The sequence below is a fragment of the Corapipo altera genome, unplaced genomic scaffold (genome assembly GCF_003945725.1).
Source record: "Corapipo altera isolate COAL_440 unplaced genomic scaffold, ASM394572v1 75, whole genome shotgun sequence".
Lineage (NCBI taxonomy): Eukaryota > Metazoa > Chordata > Aves > Passeriformes > Pipridae > Corapipo > Corapipo altera.
The window spans coordinates 13,332,694-13,351,652 of NW_020884887.1; the positions used below are offsets into that span (position 1 = coordinate 13,332,694).

General features: G+C 42.8%; 1 protein-coding gene across 6 annotated transcripts in view; it reads left to right on the top strand.

Annotated features, from left to right (window-relative positions):
* The first annotated feature begins 418 nt into the window (after nucleotides 1-418).
* The window catches only part of LOC113947073 (core histone macro-H2A.1), a 42,684-nt gene continuing 24,143 nt past the window's right edge, over nucleotides 419-18,959 (top strand). For 3 of the 6 annotated variants that reach the window (XR_003527633.1, XM_027643296.1, XM_027643300.1), the window contains exons 1-2: nucleotides 420-533; nucleotides 8,110-8,310. Coding sequence is in view for 4 of the 6 variants with exons in the window: in XM_027643296.1 (XP_027499097.1) it covers nucleotides 8,139-8,310 (172 nt within the window). In the remaining 2 variants the exon portion in view is untranslated. Of the gene's footprint in view, nucleotides 534-8,109; nucleotides 8,311-18,959 lie in introns of all 6 variants that reach the window. The other 3 variants (XR_003527634.1, XM_027643297.1, XM_027643298.1) reach the window with 2 other exon arrangements.

Consider the following 18,959-nt stretch of genomic DNA (forward strand, 5'->3'; position numbering starts at 1 on the left):
GCCTCGCGTGACGACCCGGCCGCCTGTTCTCTCCCCTCCACGAACCACACGCTTCACGCCGGGAGGAACGCGGCTCGCAGCCCTCGCTCCCGGGCCCTGAAGGTTGAGGGGCGAACGCCTTTGTACACAATGGCCCGGGCGGGAGCAGCTGCGGAGGCCGCGGGGCCGAGGGCTCAGCCCCGCGCAGGCACCGGGGCCGGGCCAGCTGCCCCGTGAGGTGGGGGAGCCCCCGGGAAGCCCGGGGAGCTGGCCGTGAGGGGATCGTGAGGGGATCACGAGAGACCGCCAGGAGACCGGGAGGGACCGTCAGGGGCAGGACCGTGAGGGAGCGCGGGGCGTCCCCGCCGCGAGGGGCGGGCGGTGGATGTGACGCGCGGGCGCGCGCGGCATTGTGGGAGCTCCGCCAGCCCGTCCAGCCGATCCCGGTGGCCCCGCGGGCGGAGCGGAGCGGCGGGAGAGCAGCGGGAACGGGAGAGGGAGCGGGAGAGGGAGCGGGGCCGCCGCCGGCCGACGGGAGACATCTTGCCCGCGCCGTAAGTGCCCGCCGCGCCCGCCCGCCGAGCGGGGAAGGGAGGGGGGCGCGCCGGGGGCTCTGTCGCGGCGCGGTGACACCGGCGGCAGGGGGGGGGCCGGTCCCCTCCCCTGGGGGAGCCCAGGGGTCGGCTCTGCTGCCTCTCGTTGTTGTCTCGGCTGGATCCCGGAGATCCACCCGCGCCCGGCGAAATGGTGGCAGCGGGGCCGTATTTCCATGGAATCCGCTGTGGAATGACGGTGTGGGGCCGGGGGGAGCCCGGCGGGGGTGCGGGGCCGCGGTCCGCCCCCGTCCCTGCTGCTCCAGGCACAGACGGGCTCCTTCCTCGGCGTTCCCGCCGGGCAGCGCAGGGTGATCGAGGGGCACTGCGAAAAGCGCAAGGGAAAAGCAGCAGGACGCGGTTTTGGTTGTGGTTTGTTTTTTTTTTTTTTTTTTTTCCCCCCGTGCGTTTCACTTCGGGATGAGGAACCCGCGGCGCAAAAGTTACCTGCGGCGTGGGAACGACTTAATGAAAAACAAAAGCCAAATGGCGCTTCTTGAAACCGCAAGCTGAGAGCGGTAAAAAAAAAAAAAAAATTTTAAAAATAAAAAAAAATAAACGTTCGGCTGGAAGAAGAATAGGGGCTCGCTATTCTTTTGGAAGTGTCACTTGCCGAGGAGCCCGCAATATGTCTGCCTGCAGGCTCGGAGCAGCCCGTGGGGACCGCCCGGGTGCGGGTGTTCCAGGGGACCGCGGGCACTGCAGGTGGATGCGGGTTCCCGGGGCTCCGCACCGGGCACGGCACAGGAGCGCTGCCTTCGGCCCGTGTCTGCGCCCGGGGGGGCACAGCGGGGGCGGCAAACTCCTCCTGCAACTTGCACCTTCCCGCAGTCCTTTTGTTTTGCCTGTAGTCTTTGAAAGTAAGTTGCGGAAGGCCCGTGAAATCGCGTCTGAAGCCGGCAGCGGGAGCCGGCTCAGTGCGAGCAGGGTGGTGGAAAACTGGGGATGGAAGGAGGCTTGTTGTTGAAATATATTTGGATGAGGCTCGTTATTTGTCTCTTGACCGTACAAATGAACAAACATTTTTTTTCCCCCTCAGGACCGTGTGTAGCTGTCACTTAGCAACAGGTCTGTAGGGAACTTTGCAGATCCAGTGCCTCCCCCATTCTGAAGAGTGGAAGAAATAAATGAGCTAAGGAGCAGGAGTGCAATTAATAAAAACACTACCTGGGTTCTTGGGTACAGCCCAGAGTTGAAATACTTAAGTGGGAACAAGACAATTACAGTTGCTTTGAAAATTAGATTTTATTGCAGTTGGGTATCAGAGATTTTGTATCAAGTGGTTCCTAGAAAACTACTCAATGAGTTTGGGGTTTGGGGGCTTTTTTTCCCCCAAGTGTTATGAAAGAAAGGAATTAGATTGTTGTTTGCTTAGTAATGGTTGCAGGTTATTTTGCTGCATTATGATTCATAACCTTTCACACTGAAGTCTCCTGGGTCCCTAAAGAGTAACTTTGCTTTGCTGTTTGTACTGCATACCCTTCTGATTGCCAGCAAAGCAAAATGTTGACAGTGTAGATTAAGCCATAACTGATCTGAAAACTCATAGGAAGACTGGAATTTGGCCTAATGACAGTAGTACAGGAAGAGTACTTAAACATTGCTTATTTTGTACATCAACATTAGCAAAAAGAGAAGTCCACTACTGTAAGCTTAGACTTAAAAGAAATTGGTGTGTTTAAATTTGTCCTTAGGAGTTGCCTGGTTCTGCCAATGCTCAGCAGTGAGCTGATACAAGATATTCTCTTGATAGGAAAGGTGATATATAATAACACTCTGGAAGAATCATCGTGAACCTGAGCTCTCAAAGAAATTCAGAAGTATTTTTGTACAACTCTGTCAAGTGGGATCAAGGCCTGTTGTCTGTTCCACAGAAAAGCTTATAAACTAGGGATACAGGAGGAGGAATCTGATACCACAAGAGGAAAAAAGAAAAGAGGCTCCAGATAGATCTTCCACTGGGAGAGGGAACATTGGCCCAGTGGGCAGTGCTGTGAGCATTAGGTTTTGTCCACTCAAGAGGTAGAATTGGAAAAGAATCATGCAGTGCTTGTGGAAAGAATGCAGGGCTGGTTTGCTTGCTTGTTGGGGAAAGATGCTGTCAATGCATAAAGAAGCTATAATTCCTTACCCAGACCCATTCTAAAGACAGGATGGGCAGGATTCGTGGTCCTTGCTCCAGGAGTGAGGTGAGAATCACACCATTCATGACCTCAGTGGGTCGAGTTCTTGCACTCCCTTCCCTCAGCAGTGTAGCATCTCTCTTAAATTTCATTCTGCATCCAGATTTTGCCCTGGAAACATCCACGTGAATTGTTTATTATGTTTTTGTTTCCTTCCAAAAACGTCTAGGGGCAAAGGAGTTTTCAAAATGTTCTTTAAAACACTTTTTCTGACCCCTGAGCTCACAAACCATCCAGTGCTTTAAGGCCACGTATCAATTTTTTCTTGCTTCCTGTCAAGTATACAAAAACCTATAATGTACAAATGGGCTTATTTTGGGCCAGTTCTCCCAGCAGTGGTCAGTGAAGACAATTGTATTTACGTTTTCCTGAGTATTGGTGGCAGGATGCCCAGCTGAAACTCCTGTCACGCTCCCAGCACTGTTCAGTGTGGAGGTTTGCACATTAAGGGGTGTTTGTTTTGGTGTTTCAGACCCACTGGGGGAGGGAGTTGAATACAATTGTGCAACAGTGTTTTGTTTAGCACACAGATTTAATGAAAATGTTATTCCTCTTTTTCCCATCCTTTATGTTTTGGGAATTAATAGTCTTCTTAATCTTCAACAGCAAGTGCACCTATTGAGCATTCCTAGGTGAGGAGTGTTCTCTCAGTTTGCCAAGTGAAAATAAATGTATGTATGGTGCTACCTTTTCAGATGATAAATTAATGTAGTTTTGGAACGGATGTTTCAGTGGTTTCACAACGGTTTCACACCTGGTTTCACTCCTCTGTCCGTTTCAGACCTCAAAGAGTTATTGCTTTGATGAAGAACTTGAACTGAAGTTTGAAATCACATGAGATCAAAGGATAATTGAGAGCTCTTCTCAGTGCTCTTGTACCTAGAACCCACAGTGCCAGGCTGAGCCCCTCTCTGCTAGGCAGGCACTGTTAGAGCCCATTTTATACCCACCCTGGGCAGTGCATTTTATAAATATGCCAGACTAGCTTCTGATTAGCCAAGAACAGAGCAAGTTACTTGTCAAAGCAAATTCAAATGCACCTTTTCAAAAAGAGTTCAGGAACGGCTGTTATTGTGGTACATAAAGAGATTTAAGAGAGAATGGCAGCACTTATATTGTTAATCTTTTGAAACAATGGAAAGAAAATAGCGTTGCAGCTAATCTCTTTTGTGATACAAAAATGAACTTTCCAGCGTAGCCTTTGTACTGAAAGAAGAGAAAAATAATTACTACGTCTTAGTATTTCTCCTATTGTAGTAATGATCTCCTGGATTCCACTACACTTACTGAGATGATGATGTAGATCTAAATTTAATCATCTCTTTGCTGAGTGCAGTTAATACAGCAGTGCAAGCCCACGAGCAGAACAGTCCCTGCCTGACAGCAGCAGCATTCATAGTAATTTGTTTAGTCATTAAGAACCTGTACCTGAAAACTCTTAATAGCAGGGTGGTTTTATTACTGCTGTTTGATCAAAGTAGCAGATCGACTCAGCTAATAAAGAACTGGTGTTTGGAATTTGGGTATCACTTTGCCAGGATGTGCAGCCTGTGCTTTCAGAATTATGTGATGTTAAGCCTTTCAGAAAAACAGATGCCTGTGTGCATTTTAGGAAGATGGTATTTAAAAGTGTTGTTTAGCAGAGTATCTTCACGCAGGAAAATATGGCCAACCAGAGTTCCTACAGCCAATTTCAACCAGAAAAATGTTAATTATGGTGATTTCATCACAACACCTTAACGTTTTCTTAGAATATGTATTTCTGGCTTGCAAAGATGTGACAGCAGAGGAGCCTTGTAACTTGAATCTTGTAACCATCAAATCTCGTTTGTGTGCATTTGGACATCTTAGAAAGCAGCGTGAGTCTTGCTGCAGTCCTTAAGGGGTTTTCAAAAGGCTGTGGATCAGGTGCTAAATTCTGCACCAAGGGCAATCTGTGTCCAAGCACAGCAGAGCCACTGAAGAATACAGTGTGAAATTTGATTTGAAGTGAAAGGTGAACGTAGATACTTGACTGCTCAGTGATATCCCCTGATTATCACAGTGATAATTTTGTGAACTGTCCCATTGAAACAAAACCATTTTATTGTCAAAGTCTTTGGAGGCTTTGCAACGTATTTGGTAAAGTTTCTCAGTAATTCCATTGCAAAGGCAGGAGAGAAGAAAGAAAGGAAAGTACTGGTCCATTGACTGTCACTGGCTGTGATTCATTTAAAAATATATTTACTTATTATGCCACTCAAATCCCGTGTGAACTGTGGCTCATGTGATAAGGTTCCTTTGGTTGCCTCTGATCTGCGGGCTCCCGGTGACTCAGCAAACAGCTCTGGTTCATTAGTGTTGGCAGCATTCCAGAGTTCCTGGTGTTACAAAGATAAACCATTTCGGAGCATGGAAGGCACAGGGCTTTCTTTGGGTTTTGATCTCTTGCCGTGCTCTTTACTTTTCACTTCAGTCCATTTTCTTGTGGCCTTTGCAAGTGAAATCTCTTTCCCTTCTCTTTTTCTGTGGAGAAGGAGAACGTTCTGAGCTCCTCTGGGCCATCCCTCAGCTCAAAGGCAGGACAAACAGGTTCTGCAAAGGAATGATGCTGAGTACACAACGAAGCTCTGAAAAAGGTTTGCCATGCCAGGCTCTCACTTTCACCTCCCAAATTACATGGTTGGCAAGAGAAAAAGTGGTGCTTGAAACCCAGTTAAGTTTCCCACCCTCCACCCCCAACATCTGAACATTCCGTGATTCACCAGGTGTGGGAATGGGATCCTTGAGATGGGAAGCTCTGAAACTCATCATCACATTTCACTGTTAATACTAAAAGTTCCAGAAGTTCTTGGTTTTTTCAATGTGTAGCCCCCCTCACCACCTTTCTGATTCAGACAAAGTTTTTTTCCTTACAAATAAACTTATAGACAGAAAGGTCCTTAATGTTCTGTATGAAAGGACCAGGTTAAGTGTCAAGATAGGTCCAGGGTTATCCTAAATATTAATGCAAGAAATGTCACCAAGTGTATAAAATAGAGGGAGAGAATAACCTGTGGAATTAGCAGAGGTGATAAACTAAGATTATGAAATTTGTATATGGATCAGTGTTATTCTGTATTGGTACCTACTTTAGTAATGTTTTGATCTAAATGTTACAGCAGCTGATGACTGACACTCTCCCAAAAACATCAGGAAGTAAGGATTTCCATATTCTCTCCCAGCTGTTCTGACTATCCCATAAACTCATAAGCTAAGTGGTTAATAGAAGTTTACTGCTTAAGGCTTGCAGATTTTCTCTAGGATAAGCATGTTTTTCACCCATCAGTTACCATCCAAAGGTGCTGTGGGGCAGCACAGGTATTTCTCACACCCTTTTCCCTGGTGTTCGAGTCAATGAACTGCTTCACATTTGTGAGATTGAACATCTGTAGTGCTGTTGACGAAAATGGATTATGAAATATGAAAATAATCCCTGGCAGAAGGTCCAGAGCCAACTCAAAGCCCCACCCAGCCTTCCTGCTAACAAAGCCAGTGGTAACTAGATGAGGAAATGCAATTAAATGGATGGGTTTTTAAATCACTGGTGAGCTCCAGTTAGACAGTTTCTCAAGGCAAGAAAATTGGCTTTTGTCCTCTTCTTCACAGAATAATGGTGGTTGCAGAGCTGAGCCCACAGCAGATGAAAGGAGAAGGAGCCCTTTTGATGGCTTCTCCTTTCCCTACATTCCTGGCTGGATTTTGACATAAATTTCCTAAATGTAGTTTGAATTCCATCTGAGCTACAGAGAGGGGGTTATTTTGTTTACCTTTAACAAGCAATAAGCCCATTGCGTTTAATTTACCTGATGTGTTGTGCAGGTATGGAATCTGATGGGTGGAATATGGAAGTGAAAAGGAAAAGAAATGTTTGATACTTGTGTTTCTTTAGTTCTCCTGAGTGGTCTTCATTTGGCAGTTAGGAGTCTGAATCTCAGTGAGTCACTGAGATTTAGAGGACTGCAGGATGTGTCAGCACAGAACAGAAATTGCAAAACTTAAAAGTGGGGTTGGTGAACCTGTTCTGCTGAGTTCTGAGCTCCCTCAGTTGTGGATTCAGACGTGTAGCAAATACAGTCAGGTTCAAAAGGGCTAGGAGAAAATTCAGGATAAACAAGAGAAGATGGAAAGGGAAGCAGAGCAATGGTGTGATGGGAAGACAGGCTTAAAGGGGCTTCACTGTGGAGTGTATGAACACAGCAGTGAATTTGCATGTGTATGAGGCAGCGTTTGTGCAGCCAGGGAAGAGCTGGGATGCACAGAGGTCTGGGTATCACTGATGCATTCCACTGGTTTCCCTAGAGTTTGGGAGGGAGGGGGAGATGGGGATTGTCTCCTTGCCCCTGAGGTAATTTCAGAACCCAGTGAATTGCCTAAGCCTGTGCAGATACCTTGAGAGCCTGTGAACCCTCCACCCCTTTGGGTTTTGTCAGCTTCTATTTACAGCCTGAGCAGAAATCAGAGAGAGAACAGAATATGTTTGACAGCTGTATCAGCAGTAGGTTTCCTCCCTGAGATAAGCTGAGATACAGTTGTCAGATGTCTGCTGGGTGTTCAGACTCCTGTGCTCTGAGGGAAAGGTGGCAGATGGAAGTTCAGCACATTCCTGGAGGGCATGTTGAAACAACAGAGTCTTCGGTGTGGACATTGTTGGGCTTCAATAGATTCAGATCTCAAGGGGGTCATTTCAGCTCTTTCTAAAAATAGAACGTTTAGTGTACAGTAGATGTATTTTGCCATCCATAAGCTTTTGTTCTGTCAATTCACACTTCTTGAAAAATGAGGTTTTTAAAGAGGGTGAATACACTTTAGGAAAGCTTTAGTGGACACAGTTTTTCCTAGTTAGGAATGTAGTTGTTCATGAGCATAACTGTCCTACCACAGCTGTTCAAATCATCAAAAGTCCCACCAAAGGTCTTTTGTGGAGAGCAGAGGGTTGTGTCAGCCTCCTTGTTGCAGAAAGCATCCTCTGCTCCAATGCAGGAGCTCTCTTTTAAATCTGGTAATCTTCACTCTTTGCTCCATTAGTGGTACTGGATTTAATCTGTTAGGAATTTCAGAAAAGGAGATTTGTAGGAAATAGTTTGTCTTACATATTTCCTACATAAAATTATGCCAAGATTGCAATGGCAAGTAAACATTCTGGGGAAAAATATTTTAGGTTCTTGTTGTGTATACTCTAAAAAGGCAACTTGTCTGTATGTTTTGGACACTCTAATGCATTGCCTACCCCAAAATACTGATTTGTGTTGAAATTCAGTGTAAGATATTATAGCATCAGTCCTTAGTAATAACCTTTTATCTTTTGTTTGGTTGTTTTTCTTCCTCATCTGTAGAGTGCTGTTTCAGACCTGAGACAGACAAGATGTCCAGCAGGGGTGGAAAGAAGAAGTCAACCAAGACTTCCCGCTCGGCCAAGGCTGGAGTCATATTCCCTGTGGGAAGAATGCTCCGTTACATTAAGAAGGGCCACCCAAAGTACAGGATTGGTGTTGGTGCTCCCGTGTACATGGCTGCTGTACTGGAATATCTCACTGGTAGGTGTTGCTGAACGAGGGGAAGGTAAAACTCAAGCTGAATTTGCACAGAAGAAAGCCTGGAAAAAGATCCTGTGATTGATAAATGACTAAAAAAATGTTGAGTGTGTGCTGTGCTGATCACACATCTCAGCCAAAATCAAGGTACCCCCACCCTGCCTCAGAGCCCTGATGGTTTTTGTTCATTCCAGTGCTGTGTTTGCTTTCACCTGTTGTAAAAACTCTCCTTCCACACAGGCAGGCAGGGTTCCCACTGACACCAGTGTGTGTGGACTGGGCCTGCATTGCTGCCATCCTTGCTGTGCCTGCTGACTGTTTGGATTATAATTGTCTGCTAATTGTCTGTTAAACATACACATTAAATTGAAATAGAGAGCTTCTCAGTGTTTACACAGGGCTGAGATTGCTTACAGCCTTGTTTATACATTTTGTTCAATTTACCGATTTCTTTTGAGACTGCATGTGCTGTTTGCAGTTTGGTTGGTTGAGTTTGTGTATAAATGCACACTGTTGGTCAGCCCTGGATCTACGTGGCTTATTTGCTTCCATTTGTAGTCCTTGCTCTGTTCCTCTCCTTGCATCAGAATGAGAACACCTTAAACAATTATCTCATCCTCACAGTCCCTTCTTGGAGGACCAAAGTATTTTTTCCTCCATTTAGAAAGAAGCTTCAAAGGAAGAAAATGCTTTGCCCAAAGACATACAAGTAAAGATCTTTACACAGCAGTTCTCCTCTCAAATGAGACCTAAGACACTGCACGTTTACCCCACAAACAGCATTACAAAAGCAGTCCTCTGATGGAAAACCCCAGCTGTAACAGCATCAACATATGGGCTTTTTGCAATAATGGTTTGCTTAAAATAAAAATTAAAAATAGGTAAGAGCAAACCATCAGCTCAGTCACCTTTGTGTGGGCAGGTTGACTTTTAAGCATTTACCTGGGGTGTAGGAATGTAGCAAAAAGCACAAGTGCCAGATGGATTGCTGTCTGGGGACAGAGTCTATTAGCACGACTAAGGAAAAGCTTGAATTGGCTCTTATTTCTCATTTCTCATAGCAGAGAGAAATGCACTTTTTCAGTGCATCTGCTTCTGTCAGTGTTGGGGTTGCTGCAGGTTCAAGGGTTGGAAGGGAGAGGAGTCTTTAAACTCTGAGGGTGTGCTGAGCATCTGAGGAAGAGATACAGTTCTTTCTTTGACTTAAACACAAAGTTACTAAGGTGTGATTTAACTTTCCTGGCAGTGTTTAAAACTGTATCAACCTGACACTTGGGACTGTTTTAGATACACTTGATAGTGAATATTGACATTGAAGAACAGAAAGAGGCTGATCTTTTTTCTGTGAAGTTTTTTCTTCCCCTAAAGATGATTGGTAATATAATGAATAATTAATAAACTGCTTGTTTTCATCAAATATCCTTCCCCCCCCCCCCCCTCAGTTATTCCCATTCGGTTTTCTTTATTTGGACCTTTTCTTTAAAAGAATGCTTTTAAACTTCATAGATGGCCTTAAAAAAATTAACATTTCCTTCAGCTGGGTTCCTGCTTACAGCAATAACAACTCAAATAAAATACTTCTTAGGGTGAGGGGTGCTTTGAATGCTGCCCTTTTAAAGGAACAGAGCAATACAGGTGAGCTTAAGGCACTGCTAATGAGCAGCACATGTTGCTGGTTAACTCTTTGATTTAAAATGTTTACTGAGGCAGGGATGGTTTAGGCAGCTGAGAATAGGGTGGGGAAATAAAGGTATTTCTTTCAGTGCTGTGGATCCTAGGAAACTGTCTGAGGACATTCATACCACAAAAAAAAAAGCCAAGGAAAAGTTACACACATTGCTTTAGGAAAAGTAAAAATGGGAGAGGGAAAGGAGAGCTAAAGGTAAAAGTACCTTCTTGTTTTCTCCCTTTAAATATTTGCAAATAGTTTTGTTATGGGGTTTTTGTCTCCTCTGAAGGCTGGGTAGATAATCCTAATATCCTCAGGGTTTTATTTCATTCTTGTACATAGATGCACCTCAAAAGCACAGATACACTTTTCTTTCCAGAGTTAATAATAGTTTTATCATAGAATGGTTTGGGTTGGAGGGGACCTTAAAGCTCATCTCGTTCCAAACCCCTGCCATGGGCAGGGACACCTTCCACTCTCCCAGGTTGCTCCAAGCCCTGTCCAACCTGGCCTTGGACACTTCCAGGGATGGGGCAGCCACAACTTCTCTGGGCAACCTGTGCCAGGGCCTCCCCACCCTCCCAGGGAAGGATTTCTTCCTAATATCCAGTCTAAATGTATCCTGTTTCAATTTGAAGCCATTCCCCCTTGTCCCATCACTACTGGTCCTTGTAAAAGGTCCCTCTCCAGCTTTCTTGCAGTCCTCTGACTGTTTCAGTCTGGTGGAACTTTTTTGCCCTTCTCTTTCTGTAAGTTTTTCCCACTCTATGTAGTATAATTTTTTAGTCTTTGGTGCTCTGTACGTTTTCTGAAGTTGAGGTCATTCATCTTTTCCAGCATCATTCAGACACACTCCCTTGAAATGGGATGCTTGGAGATTTTTGGTTTGTGTTCTTTTTAACTCTTGGCAGTTATTACTTCACAAACCCAGAGAAATCCTGACTTCTCTCCAGGAGAGTTGTTTTTTTTTTGAAGATGGTCATGTCAGCACATGGTCTGAGACTAAATCAAAGCATTTGAACCATTTCAAAGTAAAAGCAGGATCGTGACATAATAGGAAGGAGCCCATGTGAAGTGGCCTGCTAATAAATTGGCTAAATGAAAAAAGCAATCTTGGCATCCAGGAAGGAGAGGAGAAATGTAAAATATCAAAAGCAGTTGTAGGAAAGTGAAACTTCAGAAAAAAATAGGAGGGGAAATGACAGAGACATGACCTAATAGAGAGGAACCCATTAAGGTTTGAAACCTTGTTCATCAAGGTGCAGAGTATTGGCCCCAACTTTAATCCTTTTGAAGGTGAGCTGATAAATTCTGCTGGCCTTTGCTAAAGTTTAACTTTGATGTAAATCTGAAATTAGCCCATAATGTGCTCAGATCTGGGATTTTTTGTTCAGTTTGAGATTTGAACTTTTGAAATGCTTCCAGCTGTTTAGGCTTGGAGTTCTGTTCTGGATTCATCTGGAGTTATGACTTTATCCACTTTGTACTTGGAAAGGAATTTAGTTTTATCATGTATGTACACTACTCATCAGAAAGTAAAGGTGCATATTCTGCCATTTCTTGTGTCCTTAGATTTCAATATACTTGACACAGAAACAGGTTGCCCAGTGAGTATTCTCCTTCTCTTGCTTCTTCACCAGAGGTTACCTAGAAATAATATTACAAAATAATTGTCTCATCAGCACACCCAGTGTTGGCAGTTGGGTTTCTTAAGCCAACTTTATTAGAGTTGCCTGTGTTTTCTCTAAGGAAATAACGTGTTATGTCCACTCTAATAGGGTGAAAGTGTGTGTTTTGTAGGGAACTGTGCAGAAAGTACCTTTGAGTCTTACTGATATCAAAGCAAGTGGATACAGTTCCTTTCTTTACTCTGCAGGAATAATGTGGATGCTGAAGAACTATAATACATGGTTCTTATTTCTTTTTCTTCTTTGCAGCAGCAGTTCATGCAGTGCTGCCTTGTCTTGTAGGGAATAATCAGGTTATTTGATTAACTTCTTATGCTGCAGAACTAATTTTAGGCATTATCAGCGTTATCAACAGTTTTATGTTGGCAGGTTCAGGGTTGGTAGTTCCTTTTGTCTCCTTTCCTTATTGCATCACTTGGTTTACAATGGTTCCTTGCCTGTTTATCTTCCTTAATGTGGACTTCAGAAAACTGCAATCCACTCCTTAATTTCTCTGCAAAGTAGTGAATCAGTATCAATTTATGTCAAAAAAGGACTCTAGGTCAGGCAAGGGAATGGCCACAGACTTCATCTGGGGCACTGCAGCCACTCACGTGAGCTTGGGTGGTTTGTATTTGTCAGAACTGATCCAGCCACACATCTAATCAGGTCTGGTCCTTTCAGATGTAGAGCTTGTCCAAATTACAGTACAGTCCAAACTTTCTTATGAGCTGAAAAAGATACTCCTTTGCCCTTGAAAAATAGAAGTCTCTTGAGCATATTTAAAGGCAGCAGAAACCAGGCCTGCAAGTGATTTCTGCTCCCCCTGTCCCCCATCATCTGTTCTACACTGTAAATAATTTTCATTTGCCAAAATGTCATAGCAAATGAGGAGAAGGAGAAGTTTATAAAACAGCAGGAGCACAGGAATACAGAAGAAATCAGACCCTGATTTATATTTGTTATGTACAAAGTGAAGGAAGGAGAAAATGTTAAATGTCTGTTTTCTCCATTAGTTTTTTTTCCTCGGCTGTGAGGTGGGGTTTTTTTGTTGCTGTTCCCCTCTGGTGTCCTGCTCACTGCCCAAAATCTTTACAGGGTCACAGGGGAAGGCAATGATCTGCCCTCTTTGTCAGAGGTACTGCTGAACTCCTGCCTGGGAGCAGAGCGAGCTCAGGGGTCCACAGGAAAAAAGCTTTAGGTTAAACTTGACTTCCAGGCATTCTGAGACTGCTCTAAATAACAGTCCTTAGGGAGTAATGAAATTTAAGAAGATAATTAATTGACAATATCTTTTTGATACTGTTGAAATGTGTACTCACTACCAAGATGCATCTTTTCTATTTAAACTGGCAACTTTGGAAACACTAATCCCTTTATGGTGTTGTGCCACAAACTGTGTCCCAAGGAGGTTTAAATTAAATTAGGAGTGGGACAGGTAGAACCTGTGCCTTACCTGAGCAAGCATGTAGCTGACTCTTCATGTCCAGTGCGGGTTTAATATGGATTAATACTGCACCTAAAATACAGCAGAGTTGTTTATGGCAGTACCCTCACAAGCAGAATATTTTGAATATATCAGCGTAGCAAAGCTCCTTTGTAACATTTCTTTTACGTAAGATTTGTGTCATGCTCTTAAGTGAAGTGAGACTGTCACAATTTAAAATTGCTCTACTTGTAAGAACTATCTCTTTAGATATAAAACCTTACATTTTTACCAACATTCTGGTTACAAATGCACGAATCAGTGCGTTTCAAATGTATAGAAATGAAGAGTTTTCTTTCACTGATAAACCCTTCCTTGGCTCCAACCCTGTAAGCACTTAAAAATGTGCCTCTTATCATGTAGTGCCATAAACTTCAGTGGATCCCCAAGTTGCAAAAGCTACCCCTCTCCAAAATTACTGACCCCAGCAGGGTCCTGCTGTGTTCTCAATTAGGGTCTCACGAGGTATTTTTTACGTCACGGTCAGCAAATTATTTCGTCCCTTGAAAATGTTACATTTTAGGTATATTTTAATGCACTTAGGTCTAGAATGAAATATTTTTTATTCTAGAATTAAATACTTTTTATTCTGGTAAGTCATTTCATCTGTTTATTGGGCTAAGTTGCAAGAGAGTAATGACTTCTACTGTCTATTGCTGCTCAATTTACTGTTGATGTCAGCGTTTGTTTTGAAGAGTGGAGTGTAAATGAAGTGTAAAACAAATATGGCTGATTTTGCTACACGTTTTTTTCTACCCTTATCTTTGCCTTATCTTGAATTCCTTGTTGAGAAGAAGAAAAGAATCTATTAAAGCTTAAGTCTTTTCTTCTTTGGCCCTTTATTCTTGGAATGCCAGCACAAATGGCTGGAAAGCAGGAAGACATCCTGACTCTCTAGAGCAGCACAGTGTGTTTAGCTCAGACGTTCTCAACTTTTAGAAGTTGTTACATCAATATTGTGAGCATAATTTCCCCCCCCCCCTTTTTTTTTTTTCCATGAGGGAGGATTATTTAGAATGCCTGAGTTCAGATAATGTTCTGTCTTTGGTCTTCAGTCTTTTTTTCCACAGTACATTTATCCCCAAGCTACGTTTGGAAATGAAATTCCATGTGGATTCTTCGGTGCAGTCAGATGAAATGCTCCATCCTCAATATAAAACTTCATCGGGGAAAAATAAATTTAGGGGATATACAGTGAAATGCAAGATTTCTAAAACAAACAGGAGGTGCTTTTCTTCCAAAGTGCAAAAATGACTGTGGTGTAGCGAGCCTTGTGTTCTCAGGATGTTATGGATGTTAAAAATGGATACTGAACCATTCTGAATGGGGCCAGAAAACAATTAGACACATCCATGGAAATAAAATCCATTGGGGAACTAAACAAAAAGATGCATTTCTAAAATGGGAAACCAATGTCCCCAAGTGCCACATGCTCCACTTGATCAAGTAATGTCTGGCAGCAGTTACATTAATCACGTTTGAGCATTTGTAAAACGTTTGTAAGCTGTTATGAGTAACAGCAAAGGTGTCCTGCCAGGTAGAGGAGGCTCCACTGGAAAAGAATAAAGGTTGATTTGAATTAGATCAGGATTCTTGAAGTCAGTGGAGAAGAACTAGGCTATCTCTGTAAATTAGTACTCAGGGTGTGAGTGCTGTAATAAATAACATTTGAGTTGAAATTCAGGTTTCCCTGAAAACTGAACTCTCATACCATTTACAGATCGATAGTAAACCCAGAAACTAAAAAAAAAAATAAAAATAGGAAGTTAAATAACATTAGATCTCATACTAAAAAAGAAAAAAAAAAAGATAGTAATAAAGTGTAATAGAGAGCTGAAAAGTGGCTTTTGTGGCCTGAACTTGTGTTTTATGTAAACATCAGTCTGTCATCTGCCTCACAGAAATGCAAAACTTAGAATAACTTGGCAAAGTTAACAGTTTCTCCTTTAAGGGGCCTAGTTTTGATACAGCTCAGACACTCAAGACTGAAAGGTTTGGGGTTTTTATCACATCCTAAGAGAATGATTGCCCTGCTGGGAGTTGAGGTTTCATCCAGGCTTGTTCAAAGCAGTAAAATTGCTTGAATTGATTTTCACTGCATCAGGTTTCCATGACTTTGAACCAAGGCTGAGAACTGTTTTATTGGGATGCATAAGAGGGAAAGTGTTGTTAAATGACTCTACCTTCCCTCTTGCAACTGCAGATTCCAGGGGGACTGGGTGGAATACACGGAGAGAAGAATGCAGGAAACTCTTACCACTCTTAGTTGATTGGGGTTGATTGGGTTAAAACCTTCTGGAATCACGTAAAATGATTCTCAGGTCAATAAAATGCTGATGGGAAGATGATTAATTTAAAGTACAATAAGCAGACTCCTTGTCATGTAGTTGGCTTTGTGGCAAACATATTTTTTTTCAGTGGAATTGTGTCAACATTCATTTCTCTTTGATTTCTGGATACCAATTTTCTTTGGAGGAGAGGCTTCACCATTCTTTTAAAAACCTCTGACTTGTTCCTGTTGGAATTTGAGTCTTCAGGAATTGGCCTTTTGTCAACACATCACCTGTTAGTTGTTAAGAGTTTAATTTTCAAAGCTATGATTTCATCTCCCTGAAGAGAAGGTGGACAAGGGGATTTGATGCAACAGCAGTGGTTTAGCTTGAGATGTAAACCAAAAAAAGAGAGAAAACCAACATTTTGGGGATGAACTCAGACCAGTTAAATTGACTATTAACATTTAGAAAGTATTACAGCCTGGAATGCACGATAAACTAAAGGCCTGAAAGGAGTTTTAGTCAGTAATGACCAGTAATATTTTGTTTGGAAATGGGGATAAATGAACTAGAGCACTCTCCAGGAGTGGGAGAAGAATGTATTTGCTTTTGTTTCCAGCCAGGTCTGCAGTTCCTGCTGTGCCTGCTTTGTTTCCATCTTCACAGTAACTCATTTCATTTTAACCTTGTGGTGTTGGTTCCAAAATTTGCAAGTGTTGTGAAATAGGTGTTGAAGGCAGAGAGGAGCCCCCCTGGGAAGTAGGGAAATGCCAGTAGGGAATTGAGAACTCAGGAGATGTCCAGGACGTGACCAGAGTCTCTGAAAGGAAAGGGTGAGGAACTCACCCTGAAAACTTGCTTCAGGATGAGGTTTCTGTGGACACTTCTGACACTTCTTGGTTGTGTTTGAGGAGGAAATGCCTTGAGAACAGCTTTTCCTGTGGTCTTATCTCAGGTTGAAATGCAAAGATGTGCAACCGGTTTTCTTTTCTCCTTTAAAAATATTTAACTGAACTTTTTAAAAACCTCAGCTGAAGAAAAGCAGTTTTGGTTCAAGTGCTGAGAACAGGCTTGAACGAGTTTTCACTACCCATATCCTGGTTCTAAATGTTACAAAGGAGTTTTTCAATTGAAAACTACCTTTGAGTTAAAATTTAAGAGGAAATGTCTTAACTTTTAAGGCTTTCACTTCCCACTTTAACCTTCTACTTTAATAATGACTGAAAAGAAGAAAAATATTAATCATAACCTTCTACTTTAATAATGACTGAAAAGAAGAAAAGTATTCATGACAACCTTCTTTAATAATGACTGAAAAGAAGAAAAATATTAATCATAACTATACTTTTTAAATTGAATTGATATGTTCATTACAGATTTCTGAGGCTTCCATCCCTTTTTTTTGCTGCTTAACAGCTGTCCATACGTGAATATATCACATGCTGACATGGCATTCCTACTTAATTGGGGTTTTTTTCCTAGTTATATATTTCTCACAGCTTTTTCACTGGATTGTTTTATATCTGCTCTTAAAGCAATACATTTTTGTTTGAAAGTATCCAAAAGCACAGAAAAAGTCATTTGTGCAAGTAAGAGTATCTCTTCACATTAAGCTAAGATTTCAGTATGTAGTAGTTGCAAAAATATACCTTCAAAAGCATAGAATAATGAAAAACTTGTATATTTTCTTCATGTTTTAAAAAATAGAGCTTTTCATTTTCTATTGCCTGAGTGGTGGTGATGTAATTATTCTCCTGGGGGGAAATGCCTTCAGTAAATATAAGAAACGAATGGAATAGACATTATGCAACTTCCATCCTTTCTGTGAGGCCTCATTTTTGTAAAATGTTTTGGTCTTCTGGCTGGATAAATACAAGCTGAGTGAAACCTGATGTCATGGAAGCTCTTAACACTTTCTTTTGCCTCAACATTTTGAAGCAGAGTCTTCTCTCTTGGCCCTGCTCAGGTGCAGGAGTTGATTTTTCGATGTCTGTTTTTTCCCCACTGTGGGAAGGTTACCTTTAATGAGACAGAACTCTTCAGTGACTCGAACCCTTGAGCCTCCTGCTTCCAAAGGTGGGTCTGACCTAAGAATTCAGAGCTGCTCTCAATTTTAAATACCTTTTCCCACCTACTACTCTTTCCAGCTAAAGCCAGAGTGATTCTTCTGGAAATTCGAGTCAGCTCCCTTATAGAGAGTGCTAGATTTTCATCTCATTTAAAATCAGTTTAAAACATGGGTGAAACACCATTTAAGTCTTTAGAATTAAAGTAGCATAAAACAGATGTGAAAGTGAAGCTGGCTGCAAGCAAGCTCAAGGCAAGTACTCCAAATGCCATCCACAGCCACAAAGTCTTCATTTCCAGCATTTGTGAGTGCTCTGATCTGTTGGGTTTGGATTAGGTTTGGTCAGTGCTAAATCAAAAAACTGTTGCCTGTATTGGCTTCAGCTCAAATTCCTCCTGATCTTCTGTTTTTAATCAGGAGAGTGCCCCTCTGACCAGCCTTGTGTGCAGGGCTGAGTTTGGCTCTTCCGTGCTGTGGGTCTCTCTGTGTGCACCAGCAATGCTCAGTTATTATTGGAGAGCTGAGAAGGCCAGAAGAGAAATTCCACCCTCCATGGCCTCCTCCTCGTCTCTCCCCCTCCCCAAGCTCCTCTTTTGTGGTCCTCAAGGCCAGTGCAAAGCGTTCTGTTCCTGAGGAGGAAGTGGGGCACCTCAACTTCCCTAAAGGACCATTAGAAAACTGTAATTTCAAAATGAGTTTCCTGTCCAAGGAAGAGGGCTTAGCACTTACCAGAACAGTTCTCCACTGTACAAGGCAGACATTTGAGTTTTATGAGGAACAAATAAAACATTCCTCTGTGCTTTACAGGCACAACACTTTTCTTAGAGCCTTTAGTTCCAAAATGACCTGTCTGCATAGTTGTGCCGCTCAGTCACAGGGAATAACACGGCCTGACTGTTCCAGGGCCTGCTGCAGTAAACTGGGGGAGCAGAGGCAAAGGAAAAAACACAGCCTGCTGTTTGCAGCAAAGCCTGGCTTTTCAGCTGGGACTAATGTCTGAGCACAAACAATTCCATTCCTGCTCTTCAGAGGTGGGGATGCTGGTGTTCCTCAGCCTCGCTGAGCTCTGTGGGGATGTCTGGGGTGTCCACAGGGATGGGAGCCAGGTCTTTGTCGTGACAGGCAGCTAAACCTCATGTGTCTGAGCTGGGCCTTTTGGGGAAGTATATGAAAAGGATTATGCCAGTTTAATTCCCTTCTTTGGAGGTGTGGAAAGCATAGGCAGGTTGACCTTACCCTGCTAATCCTGCTTTAAAAATAAATTAAAGCAATTGTTGTCAGCGTGAAATGTTGAGTTGGTTTTGCGGCCTTAGACTTAATATTCTGTCTCACCCTGTAATAAAGTTAATTGAGTGCTTTGAAGAACACAAAAATAGTGAAAACCTACCAAAATCCTCACTGAAGTTTAACTGTAGAACATCCCGGAGCAGCTGTAAGCTTTCCAGTAAGCATCATAATTTACTTGTTATGGGAATCAGGATGAAGAATA